At 36.7% G+C, this 23,982-nt stretch overlaps 1 protein-coding gene across 1 annotated transcript; it reads right to left on the reverse strand.

Moving 5' to 3' along the window:
* Positions 1–4,304: 4,304 nt before the first annotated feature.
* arhgap19 (Rho GTPase activating protein 19) lies at positions 4,305–16,903 on the reverse strand. The gene is made up of 12 exons (XM_088915797.1): positions 16,686–16,903; positions 15,154–15,407; positions 14,052–14,132; positions 13,333–13,542; positions 12,164–12,390; positions 11,923–12,009; positions 11,399–11,464; positions 10,802–10,990; positions 9,708–9,806; positions 8,340–8,462; positions 5,847–5,927; positions 4,305–5,255 (listed from the first exon to the last, which is right to left on the reverse strand). Exons 1-12 carry the CDS (start codon positions 16,901–16,903, stop codon positions 5,199–5,201), a joined length of 1,692 nt encoding a protein of 563 aa, XP_088771923.1. The 3' UTR covers positions 4,305–5,198.
* Positions 16,904–23,982: the final 7,079 nt, after the last annotated feature.

Raw genomic sequence — 23,982 nt, forward strand, 5'->3', positions numbered from 1 at the left:
TACGAGGAAAGGAAGAATGCATACAACTGCACGAGATAGCAACAAGCTCCCTTAAGGAGTTAGTTTCCTAAAACAGTTATTACCCTGTTTTTTTTTACGGAGAAAATAATTCCCGATCATGAGCTAAACCCGAATGTGTTTCTAAATACAATTATTTGTGGAATAAAAAAAAATGCAAAGGCACTGAAGATGTTGAAACGCACTAATAACACTACAAACATTCAATTTTTTTTAGACAAGGCTTTGCAGAACCTGGGAATTATAAAATTATGGTCGCTCATACAAAGGTTCTGTTAATGCCTGAAAACTCATTTGCAAGAGCAAATTTAAAACATGTTCCACATGTAAAATATACTAAATATGGCATATTGTTAAAAATGGTTGAATAATAAAAACCTTAAGCACATATCACATTGAGATAGAAAATTGTCTATATGTGCGTAAAACAAATTACATAATTATTCCAGTTTCTTAATTAAATCAGAACATGCCACTTTAATGAAAATTAAGCATTGAAAGCAATCGTGAGAAGAATAAACGACTCGAAAAACAACTTGAAACAAAAGGCAAACTAAACAAAACATTGACAACTGCATACTTTTAGGCGAACAATTGTTTGAAACTGATCATGTAAAATAAGTTCATTAACACATTCTGGGATGGTTAAAAAGACGTAATGTGCAAAAATGGCATGCAATGGGCTATTTTCTGTCAGATCTTTAATATGAAATATGTAGTTATTGCGTATAAGTGAAAAAGAGAGCATATGACCTCTAATGGGCAAGTAAAGTATTACGAACATGTTATTCGTTGTGTTTACTTTTTAAACACCGCCACCTTGTGGATAAAATTGACAATGCTTTAACTCGGCTATGATCGTAATTGAAGTTCATAAGAGCATACAACCAACAAAACAAATTGTATTGAAATACTTTCCTTCTGACAGATGTCACATACTGATGTTCCAGAGAACAGAAAGGTGCATCCAAAACGTCTCCTACGATCATTATAAAAAAAAACAATTGTGGTACAATTGGCACAATATGATTCAAATTAAAGAGAACAGCATTCTGAGAATTGAATATTAGTTGATAACCTTATAACCTCATTCGTTTTTTTCTTATGTTTTTTTATTAACATAAAAAGGTAACCAGAAAAAAAAAGAGTTGTCTGTCATCTCAAAACCTGAAATATTACAAATATGAATGAGCATAAAGTTATGCATCATTCTTTTGCATTTAGACAGAAGGTATAATGCTCTGGATAAACTTCTAAAAACATAAAATTATCATTAGGTAATAAATAATAAATAATCCACCTCTCCCAATATCTCTCAAAAACGTCCTTCTGGAGTCTTAACTGAAAGGTTAATTTTTTCATTTCATAAATCTCTGAAACAATAACAATCATTTTCTTGGTTGGGGGGGGGGGGGGGGGGGGAGATTTTGATGTGTAATAGCTTTCTTACTTGCTGCCAAGAATACTTTTAGCAAGTATTTACCTCTGCCCACATCCTCATCAGGCAGATTACCCAGATACAGAACTGAACATGACTTTGGAATTTCTAAACACATCTTGCTAATCAGAGACAACACTTCGTCCCAATAAGACTGAATTCTTGGACATTGCCAATATATACGTTGAATGCCCTGCGTCTCTACTACCACACTGTTTCCAACACGGCTGTGGCAAACCAAGCCGAGACAATTTTAGTTTGGAGTTATGAAGAATCGAGTTAAATTCTTCCAGCAGAATTCCCCCCATCTTTTTGAGTTTGTGGAATTCATAACTTCATTCTTATATCAAGATAAAGAAAATACCCTCATCTAAAATTTGATATCTGAAATTCACTTCTTACCTACATTTCAGTTAGTACAATTTGAAAATGTGGAAACTTTTAATTTAGCTAATTGCAGCAATTATTTAGTTTTGCTTAACTTCTTATACACTGTAAACATGCACCAGTCCTTTGCAAAAGTATGCAGATAATTTTCCAGGGTTTAAATAATGTGGGACTCATAAAGTGATAAAATGCTCAAGAGACGGGGTAAAAAGGTGTTTATTTTAAAATTATTACTAAAGCCATCTATTTTACAATGTTACAACTTATTTTACATACATTATAAACAAAAATAACTATTAGGATGACAAAATTGCTCAAGTAAAAAATAGCTTAGATAATGCATTGCTGACAACAGCTTTCAGAAACTTGATCCAAACGTTGAAACCTAATTATTAAGGTCCTGATAACAGAGAAAAAATAAAGCACATTCTGCTGTAATAGCCCCCAGCAGCAAAAACAGACTAATACATATGCATGGTACACTCACTACAATCACTCATACAGCTGTTTAATACCTTGAATGACTAACGTAATATTGCTTGGCATTCTTAAAACAGAATTTTATGTAACCTGTGCTGTGCTCTATTGCACAGTTTAAGACTATTATGGCCAGGAAATATTTTGGTTGGTTAGTAAAGCATATACTACAAGATTACCTACTTATTCACGAGAAAGCAGGTTGACGGCAATCATACATTTCTGGTTTCGACAAGGCTCTCCAGCTTCTATATGTCAAAGATGTGAAAAAAGCTATAAAGGTTATTACGAAATGTAAGGGGTTAATTGTTCAAGTTTTGTTTCTCATACAAAACTGATCCCACTATTTCAAACTTCACTTTAAAGTTCACCTATAGGCTCTTACAAGTTGGGCATGGCTTCAACACCAAATAACGAGTAGAAATAACTAGAAAATTCTTTCCATTTTCCTATCTAGGTAATCCAAACAGTAGTAGAAATAAATGTGAAATTAGGTTATTTGTTTATTGCCTGCTTCAGAGTAGAAACAGAAAAGTGTTATCTGAAACTAAGCAATGAGAATTCAGATATTTCTGACTTTGAGTTATTAAAACATGCTCAGAAAATTTTGTTACTTTAGCAAAGGTGTTGCCTGCCTGCTGTCTGGCACAAACCCAGTCTGATATGTCAGAAATCCAGTGAAGTGTATTAAAACACCTGCTATTTTAGTTTGAAGATGTATAGTAGCTACACTGCTATTACATTACAGCAATATTTGATTTTCCCAAGACTGTCAATATAATATGTGAAGAAATACAAAACTGTCTCATTTTATTTTTTTAAAATGTCACGCTGTTGCAAAAAGTTTTTTGATATAAACAAACTCGACTTCAAATCAGTATAGTGTAGTATATAGAGTGTAAAATTATTTGCACCACAATTCATGCAAAATGCATACTTCTGACTAACAAATAAAGACAGTAAGGATTTATCTGAACTAATGAAGCAGTCTTTATTTCCTTGGATGGTCACAATGTTGTATTAAAAAACCTTTCCTTGCAGGCTTCTATAGTGAGTTTATAGATAAAATTTGAAAAAAGCAGCGTGAGGTATGACATATTTTAAATTTTAAGTTAATCATTCAAGATAAGATGCATCTGTCTACTTGCTTTTCTAAGAAACTAACAAAAAAAAGACTAATAAAGCAGTAAAAAACCAAACTCTGCTTACAAAGGTGAGACACAGCACAGATGCTAAAACCAGAGATTTTAGCAGCATTCGTTCATCACTAAGAGAGAAAAACTGTAAATGCCTTTTAAAAAACAGGATATAGAAATAGTGAGGTCTGTGTGCAAATATTAAAATAAGATATGGCCCAACTGGCCACACAGTGGTTATAATGTAACAGACATAAGAGATCAGACTCACTATTTTTATCACATCAATATCAGAATTGAAGTGGTCATGTAGAAAAGGGTTTTCATTGTGCCAAAATTACCCTGGGGAAATGTGGGCACAATTCAGACTGGAAAGGAGGTTCTGGAAAGGCATGTTTTTTGACTAGTCTTAAATTTTCCCATTCTGAAGCAGACTATTTTTAACATTTCAGAAGCATCAGAACCATGTTAATGAACAAAAAGTCAGGACCTCTTACCAACACTCCCATTATTACCCCTAAATTAATAATTTATGATAGTAAACAAAAATTCTAAAAGCAAAGTAGTATATTAAAACACTGTCAGACAAGACAACATTTATCATACCAATAAAGATCGTTAACCTTTCAGTTAGCCAAATGTTCAAAAAACAGTTATTGAGCCTGTGATGTAAATAAAAAAAATCTCACAAAGGCACTCACTTAAATAACTTCTAAAACTAACCATAAAATCGCTAAGTCCACATTTCATATGAGCATCTCACAGACTTAAATTCAATCAACAGAATATCCTCTCTTCCACATTCTTTCTCAACCATTACTTATCGCGAACCCTCCTTACTTTTGAATTCATTCATGGCATTTCACAAATGACCCTTTACTCATAGAATTTTCCATATCCCACCATTTAAATTAATACGACACTTTCTGGACCTGTAACCAGAATGGTTTGGCATTTCCAAAACTTTTTAAACGTTAAAACTAAATACAAGGTCCATCTTCTTGTGCACTTCCCAAGACCAACAACATTCAACCCATTCCTGCATTCAAAATAGTAAAAGCCTTCCAAATGTGTTAAAATATCTATTGGGATTTCACTACAACTTTCCAAACATAAAAGGCAGTATTGGAACAGAACTAGAAGCAGTTGAATATCCATTAACAGTCCAACCGATGTTTCATAAATTACACATTAAATTCACAAATTTCACTTTATCACCACCAGGTTAGACCTGACATCTTACTGCAGAGACTCCATCAGGATTCTGAATGCAGATGCATTTATTTCTATAAAAAGGAATAGAATTAAGATGAGCCATTTTATGCATAGATGTACAGCATGTCCAACAGGCATTCAGGTTCAGTGTGTATTTCAATATATCAGATCCACCAACCCATTATGAATAAATTATATGGAAATGGATTGGAGTATCACCAAATTAAATGTGCCCTATTCATGTGATAGGAGAGAAGGTAGTTATATATATATATAGTTAAATATAGCCATCACTAGCTTGGTATAATGTCAATGAATCACCAAGATCCATGCTGACAGTCTGACTTCCAGAAATCCCAAAGAAGATTTAGTTTCACTGTTTGATCCAAAACAGACCATTTTTAAAAACAAAAACATATACATATATACATACAGAAAAATGGCTCAGTTGTGTTCTCAGTTGAATATACCACAGTGAATGATAAACTTAATCACAGCTTTTGAAGGACCATTTCAAAAAAGATTTTTTAAACAGAAGACTCCTGTGCTGGGGGAAAGCAGGCCTTGGTACAAGAGGAGCAATCCTGAAAAACAAAAATTAAAGTAAAGAAAGAAAGTCACATTTATGACAAACAAGCTGTAGAAAACTTAAAAACTGTGAAGTATGACTTGAAGACATGCCTAACTTTGACATTATATATACAATATAGTGCTTAAAAATGAAGATGCTCAACAATGAAACTAAGTTAATATTGAGCTCTTTTAGTCTGAATTAATTTAACTTATTAAAGTACTTTTTTCCAGTTTTTTTTAAATAACATGGTTGCATTTTTCATAATGCATCACTACTGCTTTTTGATGTTATTGTTGCTAATTAAATAAAACTGGCATTTAGTCAGTTTTAAAGTGTAACAGAACAGATACAGTGCAAGTCGTAAAAGTTAAAAACGAAAAATGCAATCCTATGCACCTGAAAAATGTCTAGAGAAATATACTGCATTGGTTTAAAAATGTCATGAAAAAGACTGGAGCAGGCAGACCTGCTTACCATAAATATGAGATGATTCTACTGAACAGAAAGTTTCATTACAAAAAAGTTTCATTTTGGTATAATGCTCACATAAATGTTCAATATTCAAAACTTTATTGCAAAACTTATCTAAAATTAGAATTACCTTGACCCTGGAGTTCTCATCAGCAGACTTTAAATTCACTGTTCTGTTTACCAGGGCTGGAGAATTTAGGGGCCTCTCAAACTTGAACAATATACAGATTCAAATATTAAAAACAAAGAAACAATCCCATAACTCTAACTAGTGGACTGAAAATTGATTATTGCATTTACATTTATTATATTCAAATGTTCAAGATGATTCTAAAATGCTAAAGCAGAACTGGACAACAGTTTTTGCAATAATTTTAAAAAACAGGTGAAGTTCTGCAATGTCTCAGTACTGTACATTTTCTTAAAAAAACATTCACTCTAAATATAATAAACCTAACAAGACAGATATTACTAGACACATTAAATAGTAGCATGTGAAAGCTACTAAATTCACAGAAGAAAGCTATTTAAATTAATAGAAAAACATATCTAAGTCACATTTAATTACAAGCTTTTATTCACACAAATATACATTTTTTCTCATTTGAAAATACAACTAATAAAAATGCAAATCGCTAAATCAAACAACAAAAAACTCTGGCACCACTTTTAATAATAATACTACACCCATCATGTAGTTTTTTTTACCACATCTAAAAGATTGTCTAATGTATTCCATTCATAATCAGTGCAGCAAAGTACTTGCTGATGTTACAACACAGTCACTTGTAACTTTCCTGAATTATAGGATATATAAGTGATACAGAGTACTGTGTGTTCTTAAGATGTTTACGTCTATGGTTGACACATTTTCATTTACAATGATGACTTCGAGGACAATTTGACCCAACTAAAGCCCTAGCCACTATGCCACCTTGCTGCTACATAAAGTGTATTAAAGATTTGGCAAATGACTTGTATACTGGCAGAATCAAATTTGACAATTTCAAAATTCACAAACAACATTTTGCTTTGGATGTAGGTGACTTTGATTAACATGTAACAAACACTGGTTTAGATATTGGATTGCATGTGCTAATATTTCATTCCACAACACTGGCCTGGAATACTGTATTTAAGCTAAACGGGAAGGGAGACTTATTTTGTGGTTCAGCTTGTGCTTTTGCGCATTAGTGATAAGATTTTCTATTTTAAACAGGATCTACAATGCTATTTTTATATTTCCGGTTTGTAGTTTACATTGTAAAGAAACAGGCTCGTGAATACATCTCTTAATCAAATAAAAATATTGCTCTCGATTCCGAGATGGTTTTGACGACAAATACTACTTGTTAACTCTGCATGCAGATCATGCTGGAACATTTCTGTGGTGAAATGTCCACCACGCAGCCTGTGCTTATGTACCTATTCATCACATTACATTAATCATTACGGTGACTAGCGAGCAGGAAGGTCCACATCACGTCTCAATTTGTGGGAACTCGAATGTGAGTTTGCGACAGAATGGCGACTTACACCATTTTAAACACAAATTTTTCTATAACATAAATGTATTTATTTTGTTACCGACATTTAATAACTGGTCTGAGAAATTGTGTCTTCAGTTCCCCTTTAAAAGTCTATATGTTCTGATGCTTGTTATATAATATCAATGCTTAAAACATTAGCAATAATAGTGAACTCATATATAGAGCCATATGACTTGTATAGAAATATTTTCTTTGTATAGAAAAGGCCGGTACAGGTATAGACACAATATTAAAGATTAAGTACGGACCAAAGAAGCCGTTTCAGATTTTTTATCCATGCAGGACAGTGTATATCACAGAATATTACTTTCAGTTTCATTTCTTTTCAACAAGTAGAGTTATTTCTATCTGTGGGGTGCTATTAATTTTTAGTCATTTTGAAAGTGGTGCAAATGCACTGTCATAACAAATAAGATTTAAAATGTACAAATGAGTCAAAACATATCTAAGGCGAAAACATTGACTGGTTTACAGGTACAGGTAGTGCCACCTGTGCAACATGTAATGCAACTGCTTAATGTTAAATAATTGTTGTAATTTCTAAATACCGGGGAAAAAGCTATCAACGTTGCATAAAAAAAGCACAGAAGGTATTAAGGTATTGTATAACTGAAATGGTAAGAAACTCAGGACAACTTTCAGACAATCTAAACTTCATATGTGTAAAACAACTCATTGTACTTCTGTCATCTTATTATATTTAAAGCATATTGAATGCAATGCTGCTAGATGAGCAAAATGTGCTTGCTCATCTAGCAGCATATATAAAATATATAAATAAAATTGTTATATAGCACCCTTTACAACAAGGTTGCCCCAGGGCGCTTAACAAAGCAAGTGACCATACGTGTTGTGAATACAGAACAGGAAAGACTGGAAGACAATGGAGGAGAGGAACCAAAAACTCCTTAGTAAGGAGAAAAAAACCTCTAGGGGTCCAAGGTCAACAGGCTGTCCAACCCCTTTGGCTGCCCAACCCCATGTTAACATTATACAATTAAAAAAGGAATAAATAAGAGTATTAATACATAATACATAATAAATGAATAAATGTGATGTTATCAAAGACTTACCGATTGAAAATCAATGTTTTCTTTCCCGTGTTTGTCCGTCAGTACCATGATGGGAGTAGAGGGCTCTGGAGACGTATTTTTGCCTTTCTTTTCCATTAAAGTCTGGTTCCCCAAAACCCTTTTCTGTTTTAAACATAAAAAACATTTTCTTTTTGTATAGAAGAAGTACCGGATGCATTCAACAACTTTGAAAGTAGCCTAACATCACTATTATTGTGGTATTTTACATAGCTAATGGTATAAAAAGAACCCCTTAAATATATTCGGCCCCCTTAAATATATAATAGGGAATTTGTCTGTTTAATTACATAAAGAATCTCTATACTTGCTTTATATATAATATCTGTAGCAGATATTGAAATCCTTGATATGGTTGATAGTATTGCTAACAAGATTCTACATTTGTAATTTAATAACCTTCCAGCTGCAAAATAAAACAAAAATGAAGTAGTGAATTAATGTGCAATAACTTATTAAATTAATAACTTATTGTTAGTCTCTTCTCTGTTGGACTACATAAATATAATGTTTATGTCATGTCTGTTTATTTTTTTAAGTGTGTGGGATATCCTTAACTTTTAATAAAAATATATAAACTGTTTATTGGAGAAGGAAAATGTTCAGTATGGAGAACTATATGAAAAGAATACATTTCCTGATAAACAACTGTAACCACCAAATGTTTGATAAATCTTTGCTGAATCCCCTCACACCTTACATACTTTTTAATATAAAATACAATTAGAAGACAAAAGTGTCAACATCCTTTACAGAAATACCAGATTTAAAATACTAATCATCTAATAATGTTAATAATATTAAGTATGATGATAATTATCATTCTTCTGATGCTGAATGACTTTCACTGTTGTCAGGGATTTATAGCTCTTTTCTGGATACTCCTCCCAAAGTGCTTTACAAGTAATGTGGACACACCACTGCGCTCACCACACACCAGCTATCAGCGGGGTGGAGAACAGAGTGGTGAAGCCAATTCACAGATGTGGATTATTAGGCCATGATCACTAAAAGCCAAGGGAGAAAATGTGACCAGGAGACTGGAGTAACACCCCTACTTTTTTCGAGAAATAACCTGGAATTTTTAATGAACACGGAGAGTGGGGACCTCGGTTTACGGGCTCATCTGAAGGACAGATGGCTTTTCACAGGGTAGCATTCCCATCACTACACTGGGGCATTAGGACCCACAAAGACCGCAGGGTGAGCACTCCCCGATCGTCCCACACATTTTTAAGTTAAATCTAACTTAAAAAAATTATTCTGCCACAGACGAACTAAATTGAATGTCTTCTCACAAATCATATTGGCATATTTACAATAAACCAAATAAGAGAAACAAGTGATGACCTTAATGAGACCCCCAAAGGAGCGGGATCGGGCATGCTTCTTCCTGGGAGGAGTCTGAGAGCCAAGCACTGGAGTCCCTGGGGTGGACTGCTTGGCAAACTGCAAAAACATACAAAGGTCTTTTACTCCCATGCCAGCGGTATTTCCTTCTCTACTGTAGCAACTGCATCGGCCTTGCGTGCTACACAAAGTCAGAGCTACCAGACAGCACCTCTGTCGGACAACATAAATATAACGTTTATGTCAAGTCCGTTCATTTTTTGGAGAGGTCTGGAATACCCTTAACATTTACTACAAATACCTAAAATATTTATGGGAGATGTTCAGAATGGAAAACTAAAAGAAAGGAATACATTTTCTGAAAAACAACTGAAACCACCACCACATTTTTGATAAATCTTTGCTGAATCTCCTCGAAGCTTACATACATTTTAATACGAAATATAATCCGAAGATAAAAATGTCAACATCCTTGACAGCAAAACCAGATTTAAAATAATCATAATTCTGATGCTGAGTGGCTTCCTCTGTTGTTTGGGATTTGGGTATGCTTCAGCATTCATTCTGTTGGTTCTCTGGGGTCATTTATGCTTAGTTTCTTTCAGAATGCTTAAATGCAGAATGCTTACATTCTTCTGTAAATCAAATTTTCCATTAATGGATTAAAAAAATACATTTTTTCCAGCCTGCATTCAAGTATAAAGTAAGTACTTTGTAATTACACGCTCTATCAATGGAGTACAATAAAGTTTTATGCATAATTAAGTATTGCAGATAGGGTTACAAATTCGTATCAGTATAAAGCACTGAACTACTGCTGCTTACGTTAAAATTGATACTTTATTCTGTCACTGGCCATGTTTTTATATTCTCAGTGCTGGTGCTCTAACCAGAGACATCATGAGTCAAGTGCGTGCAACATCTACTGCAGTGAAAAATGTAACTTTGGGCTATTAATTTTTAATCATGTTTGCAGTTTACAAAGGCATCAAGATGGGATTCACTTTTTTAATGATGCCCCAAATGATATAGCAGAAGAGTGCCAAGAGCTTTTGTTTTGAGGAAAGGACATTCCAGTACTGTTGACATACTACCTGTCGAACCAACTTCTTCTTCTTAGCAGACTCCGGCATGTTGCTAACATGGCGGAACAGTTCCTTTAGAGCTTCTTCTGTATGACACTGGCTGTCATCAGGCTGGGAGCAGGAGGGAGGATCGAGGCAGCTCCTCTTCGAAGTGACAAGGCCATTAGCTCCTTGGGAGGGCAAGAGATCCAGATCATCCTTGATAAGAGAGAAAAAATAGTTTAGTCCCAAATAAATTTAAAACTACCTGTTAACTCCAAAGTATTTTTACAAAAAATATTCACTACTGTTCTACAGTTTCTTAACTTTTAGCTTATTAAATATTTTAACAAACAACATTCAGTTTCAGATTCATGTACACTTTTTTTTTTACTTTGCTTATTTTGCTCATGTTTCTCAAATCCTCTTGATGGCAGAAAAGCATAAAGACCAAACTTCTGATAAATAAAAAAAGTTTCCATTATTCTCAGATTCATCAATGATATGAAGGAGCACTGCAAACCGATTTGGATAGTTTAACTTTAACATGTTGAAATTAAATACACAATCAATATTATAATACAAATACATAAATTGGTAAAAAGATGAATAAAGAAAAAAGAAAACCTTTGACTGAAGGATCTTCAATCCTGAGAACTGCATCCTAGAGTGTTCTCTGATATATGCTGGAGCCTACAGAACAGAAAATGTATGTATTAAATATAAAAACATTTAAAATGTAATTAAAAAATTATGACATTCCAGAGAATTTTGATTTAATTCAGAGAGGGAGTTTTAAAATAAACTCTTATTACTTTCAGGAAGTTCAACATTATTAACATGCAGTGGATGAGCAGAAAAAAAAACATTTTAATGTAAATTTAAATGTTACAATTATTTCATCTTAGACTTTATCTTCATCTTAGAGTTTTTTTAAACACAGGCTTTAATATGCAAATCCACCCTTATAAGTTCTGCTTTTTTAGAGTACCCATGGAAACGATATTTTCTACTGTTAACGTCAGTATTATGTTCAGATCCAAATTTACATTGGACGTGATTGAAAAACACTGTGATGGTACTTTAGAACTGAGTTCACTCAAAACTGCATTTGATTAAAAAGAGATTTATTAAAAAAAAAACTTTCCAACCCGGAACAGTTTTTGCGAGTGCTTGATCAGGAATGCCACACCATTGTTCAACTTCTGTATATTCTCTTGCAGGTCACTAGCTGTCACCTTTAAAAGAAGAAAAAAACTTTATTTAGAGGTCACCGCAGCTCGACTGCACTACCAGCGATCACGTAACTTTTGGAGTGCCCTCAATTACACCAGGTCTAACACAAAACTCTTGGCCATGGTCTTCATTTTGAACGAAATGATGTCAACTTACATTTTTTGGCCACAGGATGTGGGGAGCAAACATAAGGGCCAGGTTATAGGCAGACATCTTATTCTTGTCCTGCTGTTTGGCAGTGTGGTACAGCAGGTCCAGCAGGAGTTTGAGCAGGCTGCGGTTGGCAGGCGGGAGCAGCATGAACAGCAGCTGCAGGGCTTCTATCTGACGCTCTTTATCTGGTGCAGCCGTCTTATTCCCCCTCTCGTCAAACAATGTTAGCTCTGAAAACAGGCAGCAAAAGAAAGAGAAGGCCTTAGCTCTAACGAATCAATAACCGTGATTGCTGCAATACATAAGAGGTGAGCAGAGTAGTCATGCCAATGGGGAGAGATGACTGCATTTGCTCTTTGCTCTTAGGGGGCTAGAAACCTATTGCAAGTGAGATTTACTGATGTTCACCTTACTTTCTAGGTTTTGCAGACAGCTTGACAGTGTTCACTCTGATCATTACATTTTTAAATAAAGAAAGGTTATTTGAAAAATAGGCCTATGTTATTTGTAATTAACCAAAATTTAATATTATTGGCAGGGGGTGAATAATAATAATTACTTACACTTATATAGCGCTTTTCTGGACACTCCACTCAAAGCGCTTTACAGGTAATGGGGACTCCCTTCCACCACCACCAATGGCTTAGAATAGCTTTGCAAACCATTGTAATTGTTCAAGAAGAGAGCACATAATCCTGATTTTTCTTAAGATAAACAATTCTTAGGAACAAGTAAATGTTAGTTCTATTTAGAAAGAATAAACATGTTTTTCCTATTGAGTGCTATCTGCGTGGCATTTATATGTTTTCCCTGTGTTTGCGTGGGCTTCCTCCAGTTTCTCTGGTTTTCTCCCAATGTCCAAAGACATACTAGTCGCTTAACTGAATGCTAGAAAAATTGACCTTGGTGTGAGTGATTGCGTGTGTTTGTGTCTAAGTCTATGCCCTGTGATGGACTGGCGTCTCATCCAGGGGGTATCTTGCCTCGTGACTGTTGCCCGCTGGGTAAGGCTCCGGCTCTCCTCTAACCCTAAATTGGATAACGTAGTTACAAAATGGATGGATGGAACTTGGAAGAACTGTTGATAAGGGAGAAATATCCAACAGTCTTTTCTTCACAAACATCACGTTTATATTTGGAGATGTAAAGTCTACTTTAATGTTCTAGGGTACCTGCTATTTTAAGATGAGCGTGGTAGTGCCTGTGAGTTAGCAGCGGTTCAGGAAGCTCCCCAAGGAAGGTTTTCAGTAGAGTAGCCACATCATTAGGATGGTACTCCCCTGAATCCAGGTCAATGTCAAGACCATTGTTGAGACAGTCCTTTAGAGCCTGCTGTCGGACGCTGTTCCCAGGCACTCTGAAAAGGCCCTCCACGTGCAGATCTGAAATATTAAGCGCAGAGGTATATTTATTATAGATCATATAAAAAAAACTGTGTAAGGGATTCCTATATTCGATTTCAGTTTAGGTTTATAATAAATGTGCTTTTGAATGTTTTATTTCGGTTCTTATTCTAATATATTAGACAGCAATTGTAATAGACATTTCAATTCTTTTTCACATAAATATTTTTGCATAAAAGCCACAGACACCTTCTGCCACATTCGTTTATGACCCAAACTAAACCACCACCTGAAGAAAATACATGCTGCAGAAGGAAAATTATAATTAGAAATAAAAATACTGCAGAGAGAGGTATGTTCTGTTATTTTGAAACAATATATTATCACACAAAAACTCTGACATTCTTGCATTATGCGTGCCTTTATATTAATAATGTTGTAGAAAAAGATATAAAGTAACAAAGTGCATGTTTTTTATTTACTGCAAAAGAAGAGTTGGATGCTACACTAAGTATATTTTTGTTCTAAAGATTTAAAAGGCAACTCACTTTTGTGGAGATACTCAATGAGCTGGTATATTTGAGCAATCCCTTCTTCAGTCAAGGGGGTTCCAAACACAACTCCCTTATCTATTAAAAGGATAATAAAAAACTTAAAAGTACAGCCAACTGTTACTCATTGTACAGAAGTCTCAGACATTTTATTTTTCACAACTGGCAAAAATCCTCAAAACATTGTTTTTTATATATAGGTAACTACATTCAGAACAGTAAACAATTTAAATAATTACTTTCAATTGTTAGTACTTGGAAAATGGTACAGCTGAGTTGCGAATTATGCTATTTTGTATAATATGGGTTTAATTAAATGAAATTTTCTGTTATTGTATTGCATTTGTACTCACTTCATTGTGCCATTACAGAGCAGACTACCTCACAAACAGACCTACTGGGACTGAGACAATACCGTGTAGCTGAGTCGCAATAGAAATATACACCAGGTTCATTTGGCAAGATATTCAAGATGGCACAAAAACAACATTTAATAGTGTTTTAAATGTGTGTGATTGCTGATGGCTCTGTAATCACCTAAAAAAACTTATTCTAAATGCTGCATTATACTAGAGCCTGCAGCTCATTAAGCCAGATGTAGTTCACACTGTTATGCAATGGGAATCAGATTTCCTATTGTTTTAACAGAAAATAAAAAACGCTGGACATTACTCCTGTTTCGGCACCGTTGCATTGGCTGCCAACACATAATGGGAATGATATTAAAATTATTTTTCTACTATGGAGAATTTAACTCAAATCCTCAGTCTATCAGTCAGAACATGCAGTACATTAAGATCTACTGATACAGACCTACTCTTCATTCCAAGCATGAATTAAAAAAGGAAGGGAGAGGCTGCTGTCTGGTACAATGCCCACAGACTGAGTAACTTTCTACCCCATTTCATCAGCAATTCATCCTCAAATGGAAGTTTTAAACAACGATTGCACATCTTTACATAAATCCTTTCTTGTCTTCCTCTTCATGATTTTTCTTTCTTAAATCATCTTTTGATACTTTGTATATGACGCCTTTTGAGCTGCATGACCATGAAAAGCACTAGACACAAAAAAGATCATGATTAAAGATGACGCTGACCTTTGCGTTTGAGGAAGTTCAAGGAACGGAAGAAACCTGCTGCACTGGGCAGTTTGGGATCCATTTCCCCCAGGAGCTGAGCAAACTCTGTACCAGGAAGGTCAATGAGCCTTGTGATGTTACTCAACACCAGCTCCATGAAGACGTCTGGCTTCTCATGACGCAATTTCTCCACAAAGAAATCGGGATTGAAGATGATGGGCTGGCTACGCAGACTAGTCTCATGGCTAATCACGACGTTACAAACCGTTCCCCTGAAAAACACAATTCAGCAGTTGTAGTCATTTTGATGTAAAGTGAATTAGCACAACATTGATCCAACATGCCAACCAACTACAACAAATCCACAGGAGAAATTAAATACAAAATGTCAAAAAGTCCTCCAGAACTCATCTCATTGTGGACTTGTGTAGAGAAAGACCATACTGGCATACTTTTTGTGAAATGTTTAATAGCATAAAGATTCTTGTTCCGGTGAGAAAATCTAGAAACGGAGGACAGCAGAGAGAAAATTCCAAATGAACAACAGTTCATCTATTTCAGGTTTTGCAAGATACCTCTGTTGTAAATTTGCTAATTTTATTTTATGTGATATGGGGAATCAGATTGAAACAATTATACTTCCTCAAATGTTGGATTACACCCTGCTGTTCAATAAACACGACGTAGGTCACACGGCTATGCAAGGGGAGTCTGAATGGTTTCCCTTTGTATTACTAGAACTATAGAAACAGTTTGGGAAACTCAGATGGAGAAAGAAAAAGGAGCAGATGATGGCACCAGGGGTAAAAAAAAGGCTTGCTCTGCACTGTGACTTTGCACATTTGCAGGTAACCGAGACTCTACCTTCCTCTTTCCAAAGAATGAGCCACAGCTCCGATGTAACATCACAGCTGCCAGCACTTACGTCGCTTGGATGTCTTAACATTTCTAAACAGCCTCAGCAAATGTTTTCAATTCAGAACGTATTGCGAAATCTTATAAAACTGGTTAATAAAAGCTAGGGCAGGCAATGACCAATGCACTCAACACCTAAAATTTACTAACTAAAACTTAATAAATGAAGGGGCTTTGGATTTGCCTGCATGAACAACTGCAGACCGTCTCACGTACTGTACTAGATATTAGTGGGTTCTGTTTTCGTTCAAATGTAAATGCAATCTCAAAGCAACAAAATACGTCCATCTATAGACAACCTATTCATTCCGGGACAAGGGGACAGTAAAGATAAATCAAAGCTTCCTACGTGACATACCTAGTTTTGCGCTGTGGTGAACATTAAAACTGTCTGGCGCAGTACAGTGTATTTATCATTCCAGATTACACGGCTCATCACAGAAGGCGTTAAAAAGTTTACAAAAGATATGGTCATCACGTATGAGCAACAAACCCAATTTATTTCAAGACGTTTTTTAGAATAAACGTCAGTAACTAGGACATGCTATATCTCTTACTAGGCCAGAGAACAATGTGGTTCTATTGCCATAACGAAAGCTCAACCAGCTTTTTATTTTTCCTAAATAATTTGTTACCTTCTATTCTGTCTGCTTCCTCCAGCTTCTCTCTCAGCCGCCATTTTCTGTTTGAATCCTCCGCGGCTCCCCGCACGGCCCCGCCTCCTGCACCTCTGATTGGTCCGCAGCCAGAGATGGGCGTGAAAGACGGAGCGAGCGCTCCCACTCTGCTTCTGATAGGTGGGTTTGAATCTCAGCCAGCACTGAGCCGCAGACAAGCCCTGGAGTAGTACCATTACAAAAACAAAATAATTGGCAGTTTTAGAAATTTGTTGGAATCTAGAAGGTACCTATTTTAAAATATTGTAGACTTTGTTTCAACATGTAAAACATTAGGTCACAATTTTTCCCTGATGTGATGTACAACTGCTACACGGAGTATGATTACAATAAGGGTAGAATTACTTAATTGGTTGTAATAAAAAATTATTGAGAAATTAATTTATGACAGGTTACATTTTTTAAACACCCCTGGCCCCAGCCTACTGTACATGTCCCAAAACTAGAGGAAATAAGATATTGTGACACCTAGCGTTCGGTGAACCCACAACACTTAGTGCTACATTTTTTAAAAATTATTTGGAAACAGGCGTACAGACTCAGAGTCTAACAGCAGCTGTTAAATAGATATGCTGTTGTTTAAATCTCTATTCAAGTTGTCGGATTCCTTCCCTTATTCTGTAAAATAAAGCGTACAAGGCTGTGCTTTATTGTCTTCTGCTTTGAGAGTACTTTTCTTCAGAAAAACTCCACATCACACTAGTTTGTGATACAAAACTATGTAGTGATCACATTGTAATTAATCAAATATGCATTAATAACACAAAAAAGAGTTTAATCCAATAAAAGCCTGAACTGATAATGTCACGTGTTAAGTACTAGTAGCAATTAGCAAGTCCTGTAGCCAACTGCACCACCTAGCAATTTAAACGTGCTTGGACTGTTGTGGTATCTCTCTGAAACACCATCGCACCCACAGGCCAGCACAATAATTACAGTTCTTATTCCTCTAGCAAACACAATAGGTTATCACTGTCTACTAAAAATACATAAACACACAGGGAAATTAATGCCAGAGTCCCCGGTAACCCAAATACATCCCGTGTGAGCACTTCTTACATCGCGTACAGTCTCTTTTATCTCTGTCCTTGTCACATCCCAAAAAAAGAAAATCCAAAAGGCTCCACTTTTTCAAATGAACTCATCATCCAGGTATGCTCCATGAAGAAGAACAACTCAGTGAAGCTCTTCAGGTGTCTGCAGCATCCTCTTGAGTCCCGACAGTCTGAAGCAATACGTTCTGTTATTGAAGTTCAAGTAGGGAGCTTGCGTCAGCATGCGCAGGCTGCAAAAGAACAAGTGAAAAGTTCATTCCATGCTGAAAGGAAAAGAAAAGAGCCGCAGCGTTTCGGCCGTGGAGCCTTCTTCAGGTGTGAAGAAGGAGGCAACTGAAGAAGTCTTCACAGTCGAAACGTTGTGTTCCTTTCGGCATGTTCTGTTATAGTCCTCTTGCCCTGATGTCAACAACAGATACAGTGTGGGGGGAGAAAAAACCTTTGGAAACTCTTTCCTCCTGGCCTCCGCTGTCTGGGGCTTATACTGTATATCCTCTTCCTGAGCAGAACTGGTCAAGATCCTTCACCCAAATAGCTCCAGTAAAACACCCAGCTACAGTATATAAAGGGGAGAAAATGTAAGTCCCTTTGGATAAAAGCATCAGACAAACAAATGAATAATTAGTTCAGGTGGGGTACACCCGAAGAAGGCTCCACAGCTGAAATGTTGTGTTTTCTTTCTTCTCTTTTCAGCAGGGAATAAACCTGTTACTTGTTCAAATGAATAATTATGTGAATAATCTATTCCGGACTTGAATGAGGGGTGAAGTGTCTGGATAATCACGGGGAGTGAGGGCTACATGATGAACTGACTGTACTCAGATGACCAGGTGTCACAGAGCATGCTCTTTCCTTCCTTTATCCTTAGTCTGTCCTCTCTGTCTCCCTGTTCCAGATCTGGTTCCAGCCAGCTCAGCACCTCGGCACATCGCAAGTGTCACAGACTCAAAAGAAAGGAAAAAAAAAAACACCATACCTGCCAAAGCACTGGCCGTTATATACAAAACCTCAAGAAAACACAGCCCCCAAGCCACTGCTCCACTCCCAGTTTTGTCAAAATTATAGTTTGATTTAATTTTGTTACAGAGTTGGTGTTTCTGACAAGTAAATGATTCATATGCTGTACTGTAACTTTAATTCAAGCCTTTGAAGTCAAGATGTTATAAATAGTGTGGTCCACTTTAATGCTTAATTTGTGGGACACTGAAAACACACGACGTGTTAAGTCTTTATTTGCTTTGTCCATCATGTTTCACTGCTGTGGAAACAGTTCAGAGATGTGTGGCCAAGCACCCCCAGGCTTAAAAAAACATTCTTCTCTGACAGATTGAAGGAATTTAATCTTTTTACTCTTTTTACTGAACCTCAAATGCAAGTATTCAAAATCCTCAAAGTCACTGACAACACCAACATCTTCAGTATCAATGGTGGAACACAAACATGAGACACAAATTGAAATTAAAGGGTAGCGCATTTAAATCTGAGACTGGGCTACATGAGGCTGATAGTTTGGCTTCTTTCAAGAAAGATGGATGAGATCAATTAGTCACTGCTGTAAACCAAACAGGGTGAGTGGCCTATTCTTGTTTGTAACCCTTCTGTTGTTGTATACGCTGCCAATAATGTTTTTTGTTATTTATAATTCCTATAACAAAATTAAAACCATCAGCAGTTTTTGGTTATGAATACAGAGTGTTGTAATACAGTACCATTGTATTGTCATAGGCCACAAGAGCAAACAACTACCGCTTCTCAGCACTGGCGTGCAGAACCAAAGTGTATTCAGTTCTTCGTCCTTGTGTTCATCTGTGTTTTTTCTGTGCAATATTTAAGTAAACATCTTGACCAGGCTGGCACTGCAAATGAGAATTTGTTCTCAACAGACCTTTCTGGCTAAATGGTGGAATTTTCAATTAATTGCAGAGATCATATGGACATGGAGATAATAATGACACCTGTAGATTTAGATTTTATTTTCCACAATGCATTGTAATGTCTATTGGAAGTGACTACTTTGTAGCCTCCATATTTATACAGAGAGAGATTTAGCTCTGGGTGACATTGTGTCGTGCTTAGAAGGCATGTTTATCTCCCTTGTTGGCCCTTGTAGTTGCTTTATATAGGATTTATGTACTTCATAGCAGTCTGTTTTTTTTCTGGTTGGTCAGGCCTCTGAGACGCCTTGTTTGTAAATAGAGTAAATTGTATGTTATATTTTGTGTTGTTTGTTCTTAGTGTGAGTTATTGTCATTATTAATAAAAGCTGTATTTGTCTAACCCAGTGTTCTTAATTTATTACTGTTTTCACCAAAGCTCTCAGAGACCAAAGATCTCAAGTTCCTGTAATTATACCAACTGCCCGGGTACTGTATATTCTTGACATATCTTCTACAATTTGGCAGTTATGATTATTTAATTACTGATGAACCAACTCTGTATTTTCTGCAACTCTCCATTTTCTTAGCTCCCTGTTTGTAGCTATTTTATTTTAGTGCTATAGGCCTACAGTATAAACATAATTTAAATCAGATAATCTAAATCAACCACACAGAGTATATATTTATTTCGGTTACATATTGTTTTTATAGAAGTTTCATTTGACACAGGAAGTAATGAAAAAAAAATTGTTCAGCAACAGCACAGTAAACATCCTAAAACAGGTTTACAGTCTCCTAGACAGTCCTTTTCAAATTACTCAATGCTGACAGTCCCCACAATTAATTATGCTTCAATAGATGGGTTTGCTCATTTCCTGACAGTTGGTGTCAGGGAGTCTATTAGTAGAATAGGACGATCTTATGCATAACCGTGAATCCCACAGAATGCAGAGTAGCACAGGGACAATCCAAAAGACGAAATCCAGGGGCTAGGTCGGTTAGGGAGGCAATGAGTCCAGTAATGAGAGAAATCCAAAAGACAATCCGAAAACGAAATCCAAAAGGCGTGGTCAAAAGGCAGGAGCAAAGATTTGGTACCAGGAGATCAGTCAAAAGGTTAAGAAACACACACAAGAGAATACTACTGGAGGCTTCTCAATAGTGAGCATGGGTGGGTGTGTGAGTGAAGTTTAAATACTGAAAGGAAAGGGATGTGGTCGGATAATTGGTCCGGGAGTGAGAATTTGTGGAATCTAGTGCATGTGGGAATGTGATGGGTTCAATTAGGAATGAGGTTGTGAAACAGTGGTTTTGGGAATGCAGCGCCATTTGCGAGGGAGAGTGTGGGGCGTGACAGTAGGGAAAGTGCAGGCCGGTACGGTAGGTACAGGTCAACCTGCGGTTGCCAGTTGGCCACAGCCTGTGGGTCATGAGTCACTCCATTTCAAGACAATAAGAACTGGCACTGGCACCCTGTGCTCCATACGCCATTAACTGTTCATTAAGATTCAAGGAGCACTGCAGAAAGCCTCATTAACTGAAAGGCTACATACAGTACAGTACATGTACCCAAATGATTTCTACATTTTTAAACAATAATCTTTATTTTATATTGTGTCTTTTGTTATACATCATCTCAAGGCACTTTAAAATCAATCAGTAAAGAGACAGTCTGTTTTACAGTATATCATTAATGTAGGAAACAGCATATTTCCTTTTCCTTTGAATTTACTATTAGACTTAGTGCCCAAAGTGTGGCTTAAAGAAAAATGCCAAACAATTGAAACTGTGTTTTTGTATTGTATTTTATTATTTGGCAACAAAGTGATTTAATATGTTATTTTGTAACAAAAATGTAAGAAAATACCTTTAAAACAGCCTCCAGCTATTTCATAAGGAAATGAAAATAATAAAGAAGAAGTATAAACTTAGGAAGCATAAGCTTAGGACATGTGCTTAAATCCTTGCTCACCTGTCTCACATGACATAAAGGAATGAATATACCTCATACATACCAACCATAATGGACAACCATAAAGTCTAGATTGCACTACTGTTTCTGCAAACGTGACATTGACATTAAACCTCAGTCAGTTCCTGAAAATAATTCTAATTTCTCAGAGCCCATAAATCATTATCTAATTCCACCCAGTGTGGAACTACAGCACTGTATACAGTATATTCAGTTTTACAAGAATGACATACTGTACCTGTACAAGGCAGGTCACCTCAGGTTAGCACCCCTTTAATTCACCAGCTTAGAAACACTTCATAACTGAAATCCTTTCCGAAGACAATATTGTTCCTGAGTACCTCACCATTACTGATTCACTAGGAATGAAAACACCCAAGAATTAAGTGTATTGGCCAGGTTTAGTGAGTGTTTTAGTCCCAGTAAATCTGCCTTCACCCACTGGGCTAAGGGCCAGTCTCCTGGCCAGAGGATGAGGAGGCTGGGACCCCCACGTGCAGTGAAGAGTGACCAAGGTGCAGTTGCAAAGATGGAGATAGGGCGGAGGTGGGATCCAAAAGACAAGGTGAGGGAGAGAAGGGGAAGAAATCACATCAGGAAATGGATCACCGACCGCTGAGGCTGTCACCCTTTCTGAACTTTAGTAATCAAACCCATTTAAGCAGCTTCCCCAGTGTGTACCATGTGTACTATGTATTATGAGGCCCAGCAGCCTGAATATTTCTTTCCTTCTCCTCTGGTGGTAGATTTCAGGAGGAAAAAGGTCAAGCCTACTCCTGTCTACATCCATGGGAGTGGCGTGGAGATGGTGGACTCGTACAAGTACCTGGGAGTGCACATCGATGATAGACTGGAATAGTCTGGGAACATCGAGGCCATTTACAAGAAGGGTCAGAGCCAACTTAACTTCTTGAGGAGGCTCAGGTCCTTCAATGTGTGTAGTAAGATGCTACATTTGTTCTATCAGTCGGTGGTGGCGAGCACCATTTTCTACGCGGTGGTATGCTGGGGCTCTGGGATTAGAGCAGGGGATTCTAACAGGCTGAACAAGCTCATCAGAAGAGCAAGCTCCGTCATTGGGTCTGGCCTGGACCCCCTGGAGGTAATGGCTGAGAGGAGAATGGTGTCCAAACTAGAGGCCATCATGGACAATGTCTCCCATCCCCTCTATGACATGCTTGTAGAAATGAAGAGCACGTTCAGCAATAGACTGATCCATCCACGGTGCGACAGGGAGCGCTACAGGAGGTCATTCTTGCCTTCTGCCATAAGACTGTACAACGCATCCACCTTGCGTCTGAGTAGGGGCAACATTGACAGTGACCTGTTTCTGGACTGAACAGTAAACTGCTACATCTGTTCTTTTTCTTTTTCCCGTTTACAACTGTTTTTGTGCAATATATGCCAGGGACCTGTGGAATACTTTTATATTTATTTATAGTCATATTGTGCAATACGACTTTTTTGTGTACTGTTCTGGTTTGTTCTGTTCTTTGTGTGTTCTGGACTGAGAGTAACTCTCCTACTGATTGTATTGTATGTATTGTATTATTATTATTGTATCATTCGTTACACTGTTGCTGTGTTGTCTGTGTTAAGCTGCAGTTGCACTGCAATTTCCCTCACGAGATCAATAAAGTATCTATCTATCCTTCGTGCCGGAGAGGTCTTAGTTAATCCTCCATGTTTTCACACTTTCTGTATCCGGCTCCACTGTTCTCATTCATATTCCTTCCTGAGTTTATTCATCATTACACGCCGAGCCGAGGGCTGATCTTTTCTGTGTTTCTCCCCACTCAGACCCGGCCTTATTAAAGAGCTTCCCCTGTTCCTTCCCCCGCATTTTCATTCAGGCGAGTCGCTTTCAATTCGGCTCTGCTGTTTGGTTCAGTTTTCAGATGATGTTTTGATTTTTTTTTATTTCCAGAAGACTGGAGGATGGGACCAATACAAGACCCAGGTGACACGAAAGCGGCCGGCTCAGGAAATTAAGAATGCTGTGCCAGTTTGTCATGTCTATTTAATATGACACGTCCCATCCGCTCCTGCTATGACAGCTTTGTGTGAGAAGAAAGGAAAAAAAAAGAGTTTCTGATTCATTACATCTTTATTACTGGAGACGTGTGGGTTATCAGCCAGATTCATCCTTTAACATAAAATGTTCAAATGCATGGCACATTCCCACTGTGAAGAAGACGGACTTACTGTACACATGACACAACTCAGCATGTAATTTAAAATTACAAGTCACAATTACAGGCCTTTTTTTTTACATTCCAGCTTGAAAAGCTGAATTGATTGGCAAATATGATGCCATATCTGTTTGAAAAAACTGACTCATCGCGCAGGTG

Source organism: Atractosteus spatula, chromosome 5, assembly GCF_055471065.1.
Source record: "Atractosteus spatula isolate fAtrSpa1 chromosome 5, fAtrSpa1.hap1, whole genome shotgun sequence".
Taxonomy (NCBI): Eukaryota; Metazoa; Chordata; class Actinopteri; order Semionotiformes; family Lepisosteidae; genus Atractosteus; species Atractosteus spatula.

What these genes read in the sequence shown, in the direction of transcription:
- arhgap19 (XM_088915797.1), bottom strand. Translation starts at nt 16,903, where the DNA reads ATGGTACTACTCCAGGGCTTGTCTGCGGCTCAGTGCTGGCTGAGATTC. An exon ending in AGAAGAAGTTGGTTCGACAG is followed by an intron (nt 9,807 to 10,801) that starts GTAGTATGTCAA and finishes ATGTTTTTGCAG; the next exon opens with TTTGCCAAGCAGTCCACCCC. An exon ending in AAAACATTGATTTTCAATCG is followed by an intron (nt 5,928 to 8,339) that starts GTAAGTCTTTGA and finishes ATATTGTTCAAG; the next exon opens with TTTGAGAGGCCCCTAAATTC.